Below are 15,439 nucleotides of genomic sequence, written 5' to 3' on the forward strand. Positions count from 1 at the left end.
CCACTCTCACCACTGGTCCTGAGGGGTTCATCTGTCCTAGATTCCCTGTGTTTCCAGTTCCTATCTGTACCAGTGTACATCCTCTGGTCTAACCAGAATTGTAAGGTAGAATTAGGATCATGATAGTTGGAGGAGGAAGCATTTAAGAACTAGAAGAAAGTTGTATACTTCATCCATGATAGTTGGGGGAGGAAGCATTTAAGAACTAGAAGAAAGTTGTATACTTCATCATTGGTATAGTGCACCCTGACTGGCTTGTCTCCTCCCCACGGCCCTTCTGTAAGGGGATGTCCAGTTGCCTAGAGAGGGGCTTTGAGTCCCTACTCCACAATCTCCCTCATTCATATGATATGATTTTTTGTTCTTTGATGTCTGATCCCATCGACACCTTGTGATCACACAGACTGGTGTGCTCTTCCATGTGGGCTGAGTTACTTCTTAGCTAGATAGCCACTTGTTTGTCTTCAGGTCTTTAAGACCCCAGGAGCTGTATCTTTTGATAGCGGGTCACCATCAGCTTTCTTCACCACATTTGCTTATGCTTCCACTTTGTATTCAGCAATTGTGTCAGGAAGGTGAGCATCATGGAATGCCAGTTTAATAGAACAAAGTGTTCTTGCATTGAGGGAGTAATTGAGTGGAGGCCATCTGCTACCTGAATATTAAACCTATAAATATATGCACATAGATCTATTTCCTCATCATCATATATAAATATATTTTCATCTGTACATGCCTGTATTTAGACCTCTAAAAATGCCCTTTGCTTCCTCATTCTTTCCACTATTTCCTTTTACTTTCCTCTTGTCCCACTATCATGCTCAGTCTTCACTTGGGTTTCAGTAGTTCCTGTTGGTTATATTGCCCTTGATCAAGCCCAACTAGGCCTCTTACACCCTGCGCGCCACTGATTTTACTTTCCATTCTTGTGACTTGCTCTTTTGGTAGGAAAAACTCCCTTGTATTGTTTTTTAGCATCATCTGTTGGCTTTCTATCGACACATACCTGTACTTTCTTCTGATTGTCTGATTAGAGATAAATTATAATTTTGGAATGCCATTGTTCAACCACTTTAGGTATCATGTTCATGAAAATGTTATTCAAAGACTTGTCAAAAGCTATGACCATTTTAAGAAAATCTTGCAACGTTAAATTTTTTCCTGTTAGTAGTGGTCTCGCTCTTTTGCATGTTTTTTTTTTTAAATAATCGTTGTATTAGGGGCTCATACAACTCATCACAATCCGTACATACGTCATTTGTGTCCAGCACATTAGTACATATGTTGATTTCATCATTCTCACAACACCTGCTTTCCACTTGAGCCCTTGGTGTCAGCTCCTCATTTTTCCCCCCCCCCTCCCCGCTCCCCCCTCCCCCTGAACCCTTGATAATTTATAAATTATTATTATTTTATCATATCTTACCCCATCCGACGTCTCCCTCACCCACTTCTCCACTGTCTGTCCCCCAGGGAGGAGGCCATATGTAGACCTTGTCATCTGTTCCCCCTTTCTCCCTCACCTTCCTTCTACCCTCCCGATATCGCCACGGTCACCACTGGTCCTGGGGGGGTTCATCCATCCTGGGTTCACTGTACTTCCAGTTCCTATCTGTGCCAGTGTACATCCTCCGGTCCAGCCGGATATGTAAGGTAGAATTGGGATCATGGTAGTGGGGTGGAGGAAGCATTTAAGAACTAGAGGAAAATTGCATATTTCATTGTTGCTACACTGCATTCTGATTGGCTCATCTCCTCTCTGCAGCCCTTCTGCAAGGGGATGTCCAATTTCCCCCGATGGGCCCTGGGTCCCCATTCTGCACTCCCCCTCATTCACAATGTCATGATTTTTTTTCTTTCTTTTGGTCTTTGATGCCTGATACCTGATCCCTTCGCTGCATTGTCATCTTACAGGCTGGTGTGCTTCTTCCATGTGGGCTTTGTTGTTTCTCAGTTAGATGGCCCCTTGTTTATCTTCCAGCATGTGGGACCCCAGGTTCTATGTAATTTAACAGCTTGGCACCATCAGCTTTCTTCACCGCATTTGCTTATGTACCCACTTTGTCTTCGGCATTCGTGTTGGGGTAGGCTGGTGTGCGTCTTCCTTGTGGGTTTTGTTGTTTCTTAGCTAGATGGCCACCTGTTTGTCTTCAAGCCTTTAAGACCCCAGATGCTGTATCATTTGATAGCCGGGTACCATCTGCTTTCTTCACCACTTTTGTATGTTTTGTATGTTTACATAGAATGTAGTTATCATTAATTGTATCCCACTACTTGAAGCCAGTCAGACCTCTGGTCTTTGAATTACGTGAGACAGTTGGACCCATATTTAAATTAAGTGTGTTTAGGACATCAGATATCTGTGATTAGCTTTTAAAAAGAATCCATATGCCAAACAAAGATTGCAGTTGAAGAGATCAAGAAATGATTGGACAGTGGCCACAGAGCAGTTAAGAGCACAGACTCCTCAAGATTCATAAGTGCTTAGGGAGTTTTCATTCTGTGCAGATGCAAAGAAGGATCAAGATCCAAATCAAGGCCTCACAGAAAAAGCCATTCTTATTCAAATATATGCAGTGTGTGGAAGTGAGGAGGGAAGTCCCAGGTGGGAGGGAGTGGAAACTAGAAGGGAGCATTTCTAAGGTGCTGGTGATGTGTTAGTTCTTGAGTTAGTACTGTGTTCACTCTGTGACAGTTCCGTGACTATATGTTTATGGTGTATATTTCAATTTTTCAAAAGCCAATAATAGATAAGAAAATGAAGTGAAGTAATAGTATGATCTGTTTCTACTTTACTTCCCTTTTCCTTCTTTTCAGTGGAGGCTGCTTTCTTCTCTTGAGGTCCCTGATGACTATCTTCTTTCTTTTTCATGGACACCGGGAAACTGGATCTTGGACGTAGACTTTGAACACTGGATAAAGCTTTGCCTAAAACTAATGAAGAGATAAGCATCCTCTTTGGATAAATTGTAGTGGAGGTGTTGGGTGAGCATTGGACTGCTAACTGCAAGGTCAGAGGTTCAAACTAATTAGCCATGCCGTAGGAGAAAGAGGAGGCTATCTGCTCCTATAAAGATTTATAGTCTTGGAAACCCTAAGTAAAGTTCCTATGAGTTGGAAGTGAGTCGATGGCAGAGGGTTAATGGATGGGTTTCATTAGCCCTGATCTGTTTTTCTAGGATAATTACAACATGAAGATTCCCTGTCAGTTTCCATCATTCTCTGCAGTTTTGCAAGGCTGTCTGTCCTCAGATTGCAACTCAAATTGTTAGAAGCTCTGTTTTGGAGAACATACTGTGTGAGAGGTTTCTTGTTTCCTGTTTACTTCAGGTAATGTAGTAATTTTAAAGCTTTAGCCAAAGGCCCCCAAAACATTTTTTCCTCTTTTCTCATTTTCATTTTTTCCCTCTTCCGAGTCCCTGAAACATACTGTAATGAGGGTCTCCTATATCTGTGAATATTTATGCCTTAATTTTTTTTCAAAAGCTTAATCTGAAAGCTGACAGAGCAGGCATCATGTTGAAGGGCTTTAGCCTTTTCTGTCCAGCGTTTTCAGTATTTCTCCTGAAATCGCAGGAAACTTACAATGAAGTTTACATTTTCTCTGTGTCAGGGACTGTGCTTGTCCTGAATAGATTGTTTTCAGGATCCGAGAGTAGCTACTTGTTAGAGATTCTGGAATGACATGATTTAATTCCCCCCCTTTCAGACTTTTCTGAATTTTCCGTTTCGCAAGGCCCCTCATTTCTCTCTGCAGCGACTGAGGAGGCATGTGCTCTCTGTCAGCAGCAGTTTCTTCACAACAGGAACCCACTTCTAAGTCACAAACTCTGATGCAAGGATTTGTCCTTGGTTCGTTTTTCCTTCCTAGGGAGAACCCTTTCATCGTGCTTCCCAAATAGTCTCCCAGGTTGGTAGCACTCATTGGCCATTACTTTGAGAACCTGTCCAGAAACATCAGACGAATCTGAGCATCGAGCCTCGTGTCTTCCAGACGTATCATACCGAAATACAGATCTTACGTATGAAAAGAGTTTCCAGCAGGTCTGTTAGTCCTCTGTACAAGTCTAGATTCCCTCGTGTGGCTAAGAAAGCCCTCGGTGACCTGGCCTTTCCTCTTGAGAATTCATCTCATTCTTAGGACACTCTTGCATTTGCAAGGGTTCTTTACACACACTCTGCTGTTTCTCTCCCAGAATGTGTCTTCCCCATTTACCTGCCTTCACCTCTCCCTCTGTTTTTCAAAACAGAATTATTTCTAGTTGGAGACTCTGGAATGTTGCATGCAGATCACCACTAGGAAAATAAAGCATCCTTCCAAAAAACAAAAATTCTGTCTCTTAGCACACTTATAGGACAGGGTAGGAGGTTTTGAATGACTGACCTTGTAGTTACCAGCCCAACATGTAGCCACTATATCACCAGAAGCCTGCTGGTGTAGTGGCATAGACATTGAGTTGCTAACCTCAAGGCCAGAAGGTCAAACCTACCAGTAATCCAGCAGAAAAAGCTGAGGCTTTCTGCTTCTGTCAAAATCTACAGCCTGGGAAACCAGATGGGCAGTTTTCCAAAACCATTCGCATGGCCATCAAGTCCATGCTGACTCATAGCGACCCTCTGTGGGTTTCTAAGACTGTCGATGTCTCTGGGAGTAGAAAGCCCCGTCTTTCTCCAAGGTGAGGCTGGTGGTTTTGAATAGCTGACCACACGGATGGCAGCCAAACTCATAACCACTACACCTATAGTCAAGTCATATGAGTCAGACGCTCCACTTATCAGTTGACTATCTGCCTCAAAACATGGGGAGAAAGTTCCTCTACATGTAACGGTTTCCCTGCTACACACATCCCTAAGTAGCCCCTTCAGACATTATGTGGTACCTGCCTAGTCACTGTAAGGATCTTATATAAGCATCTGAACCATGGTCAGGAGCAGGGCAGAGGCCATAAGTCATACTGAGTCCAGAGAAACAAGGGGATGGAGAAGGTAATTGCAGGGCTAGGCATTCTAGAACTTTTAACCTTTGGCTAAGAAAATAAGTAATAGAAATAGTACTATTTTCTAATATAAGATGATAATATATACTTAGCTACCAAGGGAGATGATTGATGTGCAATATGATAATGATTCAAATTTGGTACAGAATGATTAAATTTAGTACAGAATACTGCAGTATATTTTATTTGATTAGAATTTTCCTTTCCACCTTCACAGCACATACCTTTTGTGTTTTTCCCATCCTTGACTGCTCTCACAGTGTGGTGAATGTGAGCTGGGAGCACACCACACACACCAAGGCCCTTACAATCCTTTCACTGTGACTGAGGTTTAAAGGCAAGTAAGAGCCTGTTGCTTGAGTCAGAATCAGTTGCAGTTGCTGTAGATAATTATAAGTTGATTTCATTGAGAACATGCTTGTGGGAGGAACACTGTACTTAAGTCATGAAAGAATTTTCTCAGACAGACAACGTCCTCTGTCCCTTTCCAGCTCAAGTTAGGAAAAACCCTCAACAAAACTCTCTTTTTTTTCTTTTTTTTGTTTATGTATTTCATAATTCTTTTTTTTTAAAACATTTTATTAGGGGCTCATACAACTGTTATCGCAATCCATACACACATCAATTGTGTAAAGCGCATTTGTACATCGTTTCTCAAAACATTTTCTCTCCACTTAAACCCCCGACATTAGGTCCTCATTTTTCCCCTCCCTCCCCGCTCCCCCCTCCCGCATGAGCCCTTGATAGTTTATAAATGGGTATTTTGTCATATCTTGCCCTGTCCGACGTCTCCCTTCACCCACTTTTCGGTTGTCTGTCCCCCAGGGAGGAGGTCACACACAGTTCCATGTAATCAGTTCCCTCTTTCCTACCCATTCTCCCTTTACCCTCCCTGTTTCGCCACTCACACCACTAGTCCTATAGGGCTCATCCGTCCTGGATTCCCTGTATTTTCAGTTCCTATCTGTACCAGTGTCATCCTCTGGTCTAGCCAGTCTTGCAAGATAGAATTCGAGTCATGGTAGTGGGAGCGGGGAGGAAACATTTAGGAACTAGAGGAAAGTTGTATTTCTCATCGTTGTTACATTGCACCCTGACTGGCTCATCTCCTCCCCGAGACCCCTCTGCAAGGGGATCTCAGTGGCCTACTAATGGGCTTTGGATCTCCACTCCGCACTCCCCCCATCATTCACTATGGTAAGATTTTTTGTTCTGATGATGCCTTATACCTGATCCCTTCGACACCTCGTGGTTGCATAGGCTGGTGTGCTTCTTCATGTGGGCTTTTTTATCAGCACATTTCAAAGGGACTGGGTTTATGGGAGACAGCAGGAAACACTGATTGAAATTGCTGGCTGCATTGATGGTGAGTCGGCATTGAATCGGTGGCAGTCAGTTTTTCATTCAGGCCTACATTGGAAGGCAGAGTAGAAAGCGGTCAGCTGGCCTGTTAGCCTACCCGAGGCGACTGGGAGTCAAAGGCATTCAAACTGCATGGTCTTTGCAGCTTCAGTGTCATTATTTTTCAAGAGCTCCAATGATAGTTGAATTGACCCAAGAGGGACATATGAGAAACCTTCTTAAGTTATTAATTTTTCTTGTTTTATTTGCTACACCTGCTCTCAGTAGAACCCGCTGAAATCATGTAGTCTGAGTGCCTGGAGAACAATGGATATAAGCATACAATTTCTCACACCAGTATTACTTTTCTAAACATATCTGGATATCAAATCATTTAGCATTAGTCACTTTGAGTTGTATGCTAATTTCAGCTACATTATATCACTAGGACTAAATTACATTACATCGTTATCCCTCTGTGCCGTTTCAGCTCTCTCACTACTATGTGCAATAGACAGCTCTATCATATTATATCATTAAAACTTTCAGCAAGGCTGGCAATGGTTTAGGTAAAGAGCCCAACAATAAATGCTTTCGGCTCTGTGGGCTTTGTTGTCTGCCTCCTCTGCCTTGCTATTACCTGCGAAAGCAGACCGGGACAGTACGTCAGTGGATGAGTGTGGCTGTGTCCATTTAAACTTAATGTACAAAGACAGGTAATGGACCCAATGTGATCTGTGAGCTGAGTCCTGCTCTTGACCATGGTTCACAGACTTGAGGGGCCAGGCAAGTACAACGGCCTGTGGAAAGTGGTTATTGGGGGACTGTGTCTAGCAGAGAAGATGTGCCTTGTCTCAAGAGGACAGCTCCTTCTCACAGCTCGGTGATACCAGATCTTGCAATTTAAGAGTAGATGGAAGCTTGGATTTTTAAGCAAAATCATCTGACATTTTTTTCATTTGGCAAGTAATTCAGATTTGCTAAGGAGATAGCAGGCAAAAATATGTTTTGTGAGCTCTTTTTGTTTGGTTCATGGTGCTCTAGTTTTGTACATTTTGGTATTTTCTGATTCAAATATGTATTATATAACAATAAGAACTGTTCATCAAATAGGGTCAGGAGAAAGCTTTTCGTTCTCATAAAAACTTACAGTCTTGGAAGCCATATCCAGGGTCTATGTGAGTTGGAATAAACTTAGTGACACGGGGTTTGCCAAGGGAGCCTCGTGCTGTAGTGGGTCATTCATTGAGCTGCTAAACAACAGGTTATTCTCAGAGCTCAAGGGGACGGGGCAGTTCTAGTTTGTCCTTTGGGATCTCTGGGAGTTGGGATCTATATGACTTGATGGCTGTGAGTTTTCCTCTTCCAGATGTCATTGGACATGGATAAATAGCAAACATCTGATGCGGGTGCTACCACTAGCCTTTATATAGTGCCTGTCACAGACATCAGTAATGGTCATCCTACATCTCCCACTGAGCCTAGATAAGGCTTCAGCGCCCTCTTCTACCCAAATACTGCAACCAGCAAGTCACGTGTGTTTCCCGATATGCAAGGTATTTGTCATCTCTCTTCCAGAAGATTCTCTTGAAAATATCTACAGGGAGTCGCCTTGGGTTTTTATATAATGTGATTTTATTTGTAAATCTATTTAAGGGGTACTTTCACCATTTTTCATATGCATTTTCCCAAATCCTCTTTAGTGAGTTGTGTTCATATGGCTTCGGTTTTATAGCTCAGTTTCAGGAATTGAGGAGTAGCTGGAATTGGATGTGTCCTTAAAGTTCATTTATAGCATTTTACCTTGCAGAGCCCATGAATTCAGATTTATGGTCTGTTTTTTTTTTTCCACCATGCTTTGGGCAAAATCAAGTGAATGAATAAAAGGCAGTTCCTTTGTTTGCCTTTCTTTTACTACCTTTGCCCCTCATGCCCAGTTATCTTAGAATTGGGTATTCAGAACTTTGGAATTCTGTTTATGAGTCTGTGCCACTTAGGATCAGTATGTATAGTTGGATTTCACATGTGATCTATACATGATGCAGCTGAAGTAAACTCTCCTCAATTGTCCATTTTGACCACAGAAAACTTTGTGTCTTTTGACATCCCTTGTCCCTTCTGACTGTTTAAATCTCACTTTTCTTTTACCTTCTCTAAGAAGTCTGCTCTAGCCATTTAAAGCCCTAATCTAGCCTATCTTTTCTGAACTCCATTATTGCTGACTACTATATGAACATAGTAGTAACGTCATACTTTATCCCATTCTTTGACTTCATTTTGTGTTACTTTTGTCTTCTGAATTAACTTTTTTCCCCCTCCTACCTTCTAGCACAATAGAGATTTGCATGGTGTGTGCCAAAAGAACATTTTGTTTCTGAGCAAGCAGTATAGAACAGCAAATGCTCATGGAGTGCCTTCTATATGCCCGTCAGGAGGGACCTCACTGTGGGTGCAGTGGACAAACAGGCCCTGCCTTCCCCTGAAGATCAGAGCCTAGGGGAGCAGTTAAAAGGCTAATGAAATGTAAAAAGCAGAGTTGTTCTGTGGAGTTGCCATGTAATGGTAATCAATGGTGGACATGCAGTTCCACAAAATGAAACTTTCCCTGAGGCCGAGCTTTCTGTTTGCTCATTTCTTTGATTTCCCATATAAGTGCCTGTGACAAAAAAATAACAGTGAAACACAAGCCAGACTCACTGTCCTCGTGCCTGTTCTGGCTCATAATGACCCTCTAGGACAGGGCAGAACTGCCTCCTGAGTTCCCCAGACTGTACCTCTTTAGGGGAGGAGAAAGCACCTGGTGGTTTTGAAGTGCTGACCTTGCAGTTAGCAGCCAGCGTGTTTCCACCAGGGCTCCTAAGTGCCCGTTGACACTGCCTAGTAAATCGTGAAGTGTTAAGTGATTCTTTAGGGGCATTTCTTTGGTCAGTTGTTGTAGGATAATAGTTTATGTGTACTTTCCAGTTCCTTTCTGTGTCTCTTCCACCCCCGCCCCCAACACCCATTCCTTCTGAAGGGCAGACCAGTCTCTGATTTTTCCCCCCCAGAAATATTATACACACATAGTTTTTCCCCCCACTCTTAAACATACACCAAACAATTCTATATTGGTCTAGTTACATTATTTTAGTGGCTACATGTTATCTTTCTGTCTGGATATATCATAATTTACTTAGCCAGTCACTTATTTATGCGCATACAGCTCCGGTTTGATCTTTTGCTCTTGAATATACACTCGCTAACTTCCTTCATTGATCCTGTCTCATAGAGACTCCTGTACAGGATCCCCAAGGCTGTAAATCTTTATGGGAGCAGGTAGCTTCAACTTTCTCCTGTGGAAAAAAGACGAGTGTGTTTGAACCACGGACACTGCACTTAGCAATCCAATGCTTCCCCTACAGCATCACCAGAGCTTTGTGAACGTATGCTAGGACTATAGTAAATATGCTTATTTAATAGCCATTTTGCAACCTCTTTAAGTAAGAAATGAGGTATCGATGGTTCAGAGGTTGAATCCTTGCCTTCCATGCATGAGGCCTGGGTTCTCCTCTCAGCCAACGCACCTCATGCACCACCAGCTATTGTCAGTGGCCCATCACAGATTGGTGTGATGCGGAATAGGTTTCAGTGGCATACTTTTCCACTTCTTAATTTTGGGAATGTTTCCCTTTGAAAGTATGGCTTTGGTAGTGAGATAAAGATAACTCCATCATATTAAGGAAGTACCTACCTATTTTTTATTTTATTCAGATTTATATCAGGATGTATTTTTAGCACATTTTATCACTTACTTTTATTTTCCTCTACTGATCCATATGGATTTTTCTTTTAAAACGCTGTTCTGTTATAACCACTTGCCTATTATCATGGATTTTAAGTGTAGGTTGCCCATAACTTATGACAGGGTTCCATTCCAATATCATCATAAGCTGTTATTTATTTATTTATTTATTTTTCTTTTAAAAATCATTTTACTGGGGGCTCATACAACTCTTATCACAATCCATCCATACATCCACTGTGTCAAGCACATTTGTACATTTGTTGCCATCATCATTCTCAAAACATTTGCTTTCTACTTGAGCCCTTGGTATCAGCTCCTCATTATCCCCCTCCCTCCTTCCTTGCCCCCCTCCCTCACGAACCCTTGATAATTTATAAATTAGTATTATTTTGTCATGTCTTAAATTGTCTAACATCTCCCTTCACCCACTTTTCTGTTGTCCTTCCCCCAGGGAGGGGGTTACATGTAGATCATTGTGACCGGTCCCCCCTTCTACCCCACCTTCCCCTTCCCCTCCTGGTATCGCCGCTCTCATTGCTGGTCCTGAGGGGTTTATCGGTCCTGGATTCCCTGTGTTTCCAGTTCTTATCTGTACTAGTGTACATCCTCTGGTCTAGCCAGGCTGTTTTTTATTTAAGTGTTATTTGTTTTTATTATCAGGATCATTCAAAACAGTAAATCATAACATTAAACATATGCAAGAGAACACCTGAGCATGGCAGCAGCACTAGTAGATAGTACTAGCCGTAGCAAACAAACAACAAAAACATTGCCATCCAGTTGATTCTGACTTCGAATGAAGCTACAGGATCAGATATATAAAAGAGAGAAAAACAAAACACAACCCTAGTAGTTCATACTAAATTGACTGCGTTGTAACTCAGGAAATGCTTCTGTAGGATTTTGCCTATTGAACTAAATTGGCATTCCTGGAAGAAGTTCTACTGAAAACAAACCAAACCCACTGCCATTGAGCTGTTTTTGACATGTAGTGACCTGATAAGGCAAAATAGATTTGCGCCCTAGGTTTTCTGAGGCTGTATAAGTTTTTATAGAAACAAACAACCTCCTTTTTTCTCCTAGGCAGTGCTGGTGGGTTCAAACTGCTGACCTTGTGGTTAGTAGCCCAATGTGTAATCAGTCCTGACACCAGGACTGTGGTTGTGGAATAGTGTTCTTTGTACGTTTTTTTATTTGGATTCTATTTCTGTATATTTGGGAATTTCACACTGATTTTTTTATCTAAGAGATTGGTCATTGTATGTATGAGCTTTCATTTTCAATTCTGATTCAAATCTACATGAAAAATGCTTGAGAACTTATAAAATTTCTCTGCTTTTAAACAATTTAAAATGATTGGAATTACTGTTCTTCATTTGGTTCAATTCCTTTTTAAAAACTCACGGGATCTATGTTTTCTTAGGATATAGTTGTGTACCTCTTTGGGGATCGACTTTGTTAATTAGAATAGTGCATCTAAATTAGCCATTAAATTAATATTCTCAATTTATTTGGAGTTGAGCAAAATAATATTTTACCTTTCAAGGCATCAGTGGTTATTTCTTCCTCATGTTCTTTATTTATATCATTTTATATTTTTATTTATTGGTAAGACATGAAAAAGCAAATGACATGTTAACAATATTCTAAAGCATATTTAAAAATATATAGCATAAAGTGGGATATAATTATCAAATTTTATAAAAACCTTAACCATTCCTAAAGTAAGCTTATACAATTTAGAAATTTAAATAAGATGTTTCCTTTCTGATCATTTTATTCTCTTTCGACAGGCCCGGGGGAAGAAAGTGAGAATGACTCTCAACTTGAAGGCAGAGACCCTGATACTTGGCATGTTGGTTTCAAGATCTCCTGGGACATAGAGACACCGGGCTTGGCAATCCCTCTTCACCAAGGAGACTGCTATTTTATGCTTGGTAATCTTAGGAGGATCAAAATTATATTGATGTTCTAGTGTCCATGTTTAGATCATTGAGTATATAGTTTGAATATGTCTTTTGATGTAATCTTTTCAAGCATTTCATAGTAGTGATACTTCGCTATTTTTGTGTGTGATACTTCTTTATACAAGCATGTAACTAGTTTCAGTGAGATACTGCTAATCTATCATTGTGAAGTTTCTTAAGTATTTTACTGAGTGTACAAATTCTGGGAGAAAGACGAGGCTTTCTATTCCCGTTAAGATTTTCAGTCTTGGAAACCCTCAAGGGCAGTTCCACCCTGTCCAATTTGGTTGCTATGCGTGGGAATCAAGTTTTTGGCAGTGAGCCTGACAAGTTCCTCGAAGCAAAAAAGTTATTTTGAGTTTTGAATTTGCTTTCTTCCCAGACAGGTGACTAGTAACTGGGCCATCCTTCCGACTTGTCTTTGGTTCTCTGGGAAGCGATCCTGCAGCTGTGCTCAGGCTCCGTGAAGCTGTGGGGACTGACAGGCTTTGTTTTTGTTGCTTCCCATGTATATTGCTTGGCCCTGTTTTGGGCTTTCCCTGCTCTGTTTCGGGTGCAGCGTGCAGACAATATCCACGTTTACTCACACATTTCCTTAGGGTCCGTTCTCTGCTAATGATTCAGAGCTTATCTCACTCGACCCTGTCTGGGGAGATCTCCTTGCGTGTTGGGTTTGGAACCAGGAAGCACTAGGGCTCAAGTACAGAATTTATTGATGTAATAGTTTTTTTAGATCTAATTAGCATATCATACAATTCCGTAGTTCTGTCATATTAGGAAGGGTTGTGCAATCATCACCACAATCAACTTTGAAACATTTTTTCCTCTTTCTTGTACCCATTGCTGTTGACTCCCCATTTCCCCACAAGCTCCCTATCCATGACCCCAGGTAATTGTTAATCCAGTTGTTGTCTTCATAGATCCACCCATCCTGACTTCCCTGCATAGAAAAACATGAGAAAAAAAGTGACTTAGCAATATCGACCAAATGACAGAGAAAAACATCACTTGAGAAGAAAGCAGAAAATATTAGAAAACCAGAATAAATTCAAAATAGATAAAATCACAGAATTTATTATAAGAAGAATATTGAATTAAATATTATTTAGGTGTTATTTCAGTCAGTCATACAGTAGCTTCATGGTGGTTGCCAAATTCAGGCACTCCCTGAGTCCTGGTGGTGCTGTCGGCTAAGCAGTGGACATCTAACCTCAAGGTCAGCCATTCAAATCCATTACCTGTCCCATGGCAGAAAGATGAGGTTTTCTGCTCCTATAAAAATTTATAGCCTCAGAAAACCTATATAGGGACACTGTGAGTCAGAACTGACTTGATGACAGTGGCTTATTGGATTTCCAGTTCTATCGTTTGGAGCCCCGGTGGCATAGTAAATGTGTGTTGGCCTGTGGCCCACAAGGTGGGCATTTTGAAACCACCAACAGCTCTCCAGGAGAAAGACAGGCTTTCTACTCCTGTATATAGTTACAGTCTCAGAAACCCACAGGGGCAGTTCTACCTGGGTCTACAGGGTCTCTGTGAGTCAGTAATGACTCAGTGGCAGTGAGTACTATTATATATATGTATTATTTAGCTCTAAATAATCTTACTTTTTTCTTATTTATTTTAAAAAGAGATCTTACATCACAACTTCAAATGGGAAACTAACAACTCATAGCGTAACTAGATGAGTTTTATAGCTATAACCTAAACTGAAACAGTAATATTAAATATCTGTTACTTTGGAGAAGACAAGGCTTTCTATTCCTGTAAAGAATTAAAGTCTTGAGTATCGAATCCATGACAGTGTGAGGGAGAGAGAGAAAAAGAGAGAGAAAGAGAGAAATCTATTATGTTGTTTGTTGAAGATTGTCTTTTTGAAGATCCTGTCTTTTTGAGAAAGGAGATGAGGAGCTGTTAGAGGGGTATTAACCATATCCTGGTACCAATCTCAGACTTTCTTTTCTGTGTTAGAATAGGAATATTAAAGTAGGAATATTAAAAGATCATTTATATAGTTACTTTCAGACACAGTGATTTGGCTTAAAACTAAATGGTTACTAACGTCTCAATAAGCTATTTTCCCTTGGTTACTTTGTTCAGGAGTTTCCATTAGCAATTTGTATTGTAATATGATTGGAATCTTAAATTGTATGACATGTGAATTATATGCTAGTAGAACTATTTAAAGAAAAGAATAAATAAATAAAACGAATATAGGGGAGAAAAAAGAAGCCTCAGAATGGTACCATGTTTAAAAGTTTTATCACATTTCTCTTAGATACACTAGTAATAAGTACTCAGTGTAAATGTTTTATTATTTTCCATTTATTTACTAGTGTCCCGTGTGTTTTTATGACTCAGAATTAACTCAGTGGCAGTTTTTAAAATTGTGCTTTACATGTTCTGTTCCAGTTAAATCGGCAGTCTATGCTCAATTTAGAGTAAATGAACTCTGCAAAGTGTGAATGAAAGAAGAATATATAAAAATTAGATAATCATGTCTGATTTAGCATATTCCTTTCTAGTCCCCCCCCCCCATTTCTCCTCCTGAAATATATATGTATGCAGTAGTGGTAGCAATATGAACAGCTCCTACATTTATCAGAGACTAATGGCAAATCAGACATTTCCTTAATGCTCAGTAACTCAGAGAGCTAGATAGTCACATTGTTGGGAAAGAAGAAATCATGGTTAGAGAAAGTTATTTAGCAATGGATACATAGTGAGTAACAAGTCTGAGTTAAAACTTGTCATTTTCACCTATTCCGACTCTGAGACCCATGAGCATGCCTTCTCACCCCACTCAGGTTTCTGTCACCCCCCGACCCCACCCCCCGGCCCCCACTACGTCCAGCTTGGATGCCCCTCCTTGTTCTCCTAATGCTTCTAGAGCTAAGTTCTATTTTTTCTTCTTTTTAAAATCATTTTATTGGGGGCTCCTACAACTCTTATCACAATCCATCCATACATCCATTGTGTCAAGCACATTTGTCGCCATCATCATTCTCAAAACATTTTCTTTCTACTTGTGCCCTTGGTATCAGCTCCTCTCATTTTCCCCCTCCCACCCTCACTTCCTCCTTCACGAACCCTTGATAATTTATAAATTATCATTATTTTGTCATGTCGTACACTGCCCAACGCCTCCCTTCACCCACTTTTCTTTTGTGTTTCCCTCAGGGAGGGGGTTATATGTAGATCCTTGGGATCGGTTACCCCTTTCTACCCCACCTTTCCCTTACCCTCCTGGTACCACTACTCTCATTATTGGTCCTGAGGGGTTTATCTGTCCCAGATTCCCTGTGTTTCCAGTTTGTATCTGTACCAGTGTACATCCTCTGGTCTAGCTG

At 40.9% G+C, this 15,439-nt stretch overlaps 1 protein-coding gene across 4 annotated transcripts in view; it reads left to right on the top strand.

Annotated features, from left to right (window-relative positions):
* Positions 1–15,439, top strand: part of FTO (FTO alpha-ketoglutarate dependent dioxygenase) — a 462,074-nt gene that overhangs the window by 157,258 nt on the left and 289,377 nt on the right. For all 4 annotated transcript variants that reach the window (XM_045293609.1, XM_045293612.1, XM_045293611.1 and 1 more), the window contains exon 4: positions 11,916–12,059. In XM_045293609.1, the coding sequence (XP_045149544.1) occupies positions 11,916–12,059 (144 nt within the window). The remainder of the gene's footprint in view (positions 1–11,915; positions 12,060–15,439) is intronic.

The sequence above is a fragment of the Echinops telfairi genome, unplaced genomic scaffold, assembly GCF_000313985.2.
Source record: "Echinops telfairi isolate 266 unplaced genomic scaffold, ASM31398v2 ScPeMD7_2291;HRSCAF=2852, whole genome shotgun sequence".
Classification (NCBI taxonomy): Eukaryota; Metazoa; Chordata; class Mammalia; order Afrosoricida; family Tenrecidae; genus Echinops; species Echinops telfairi.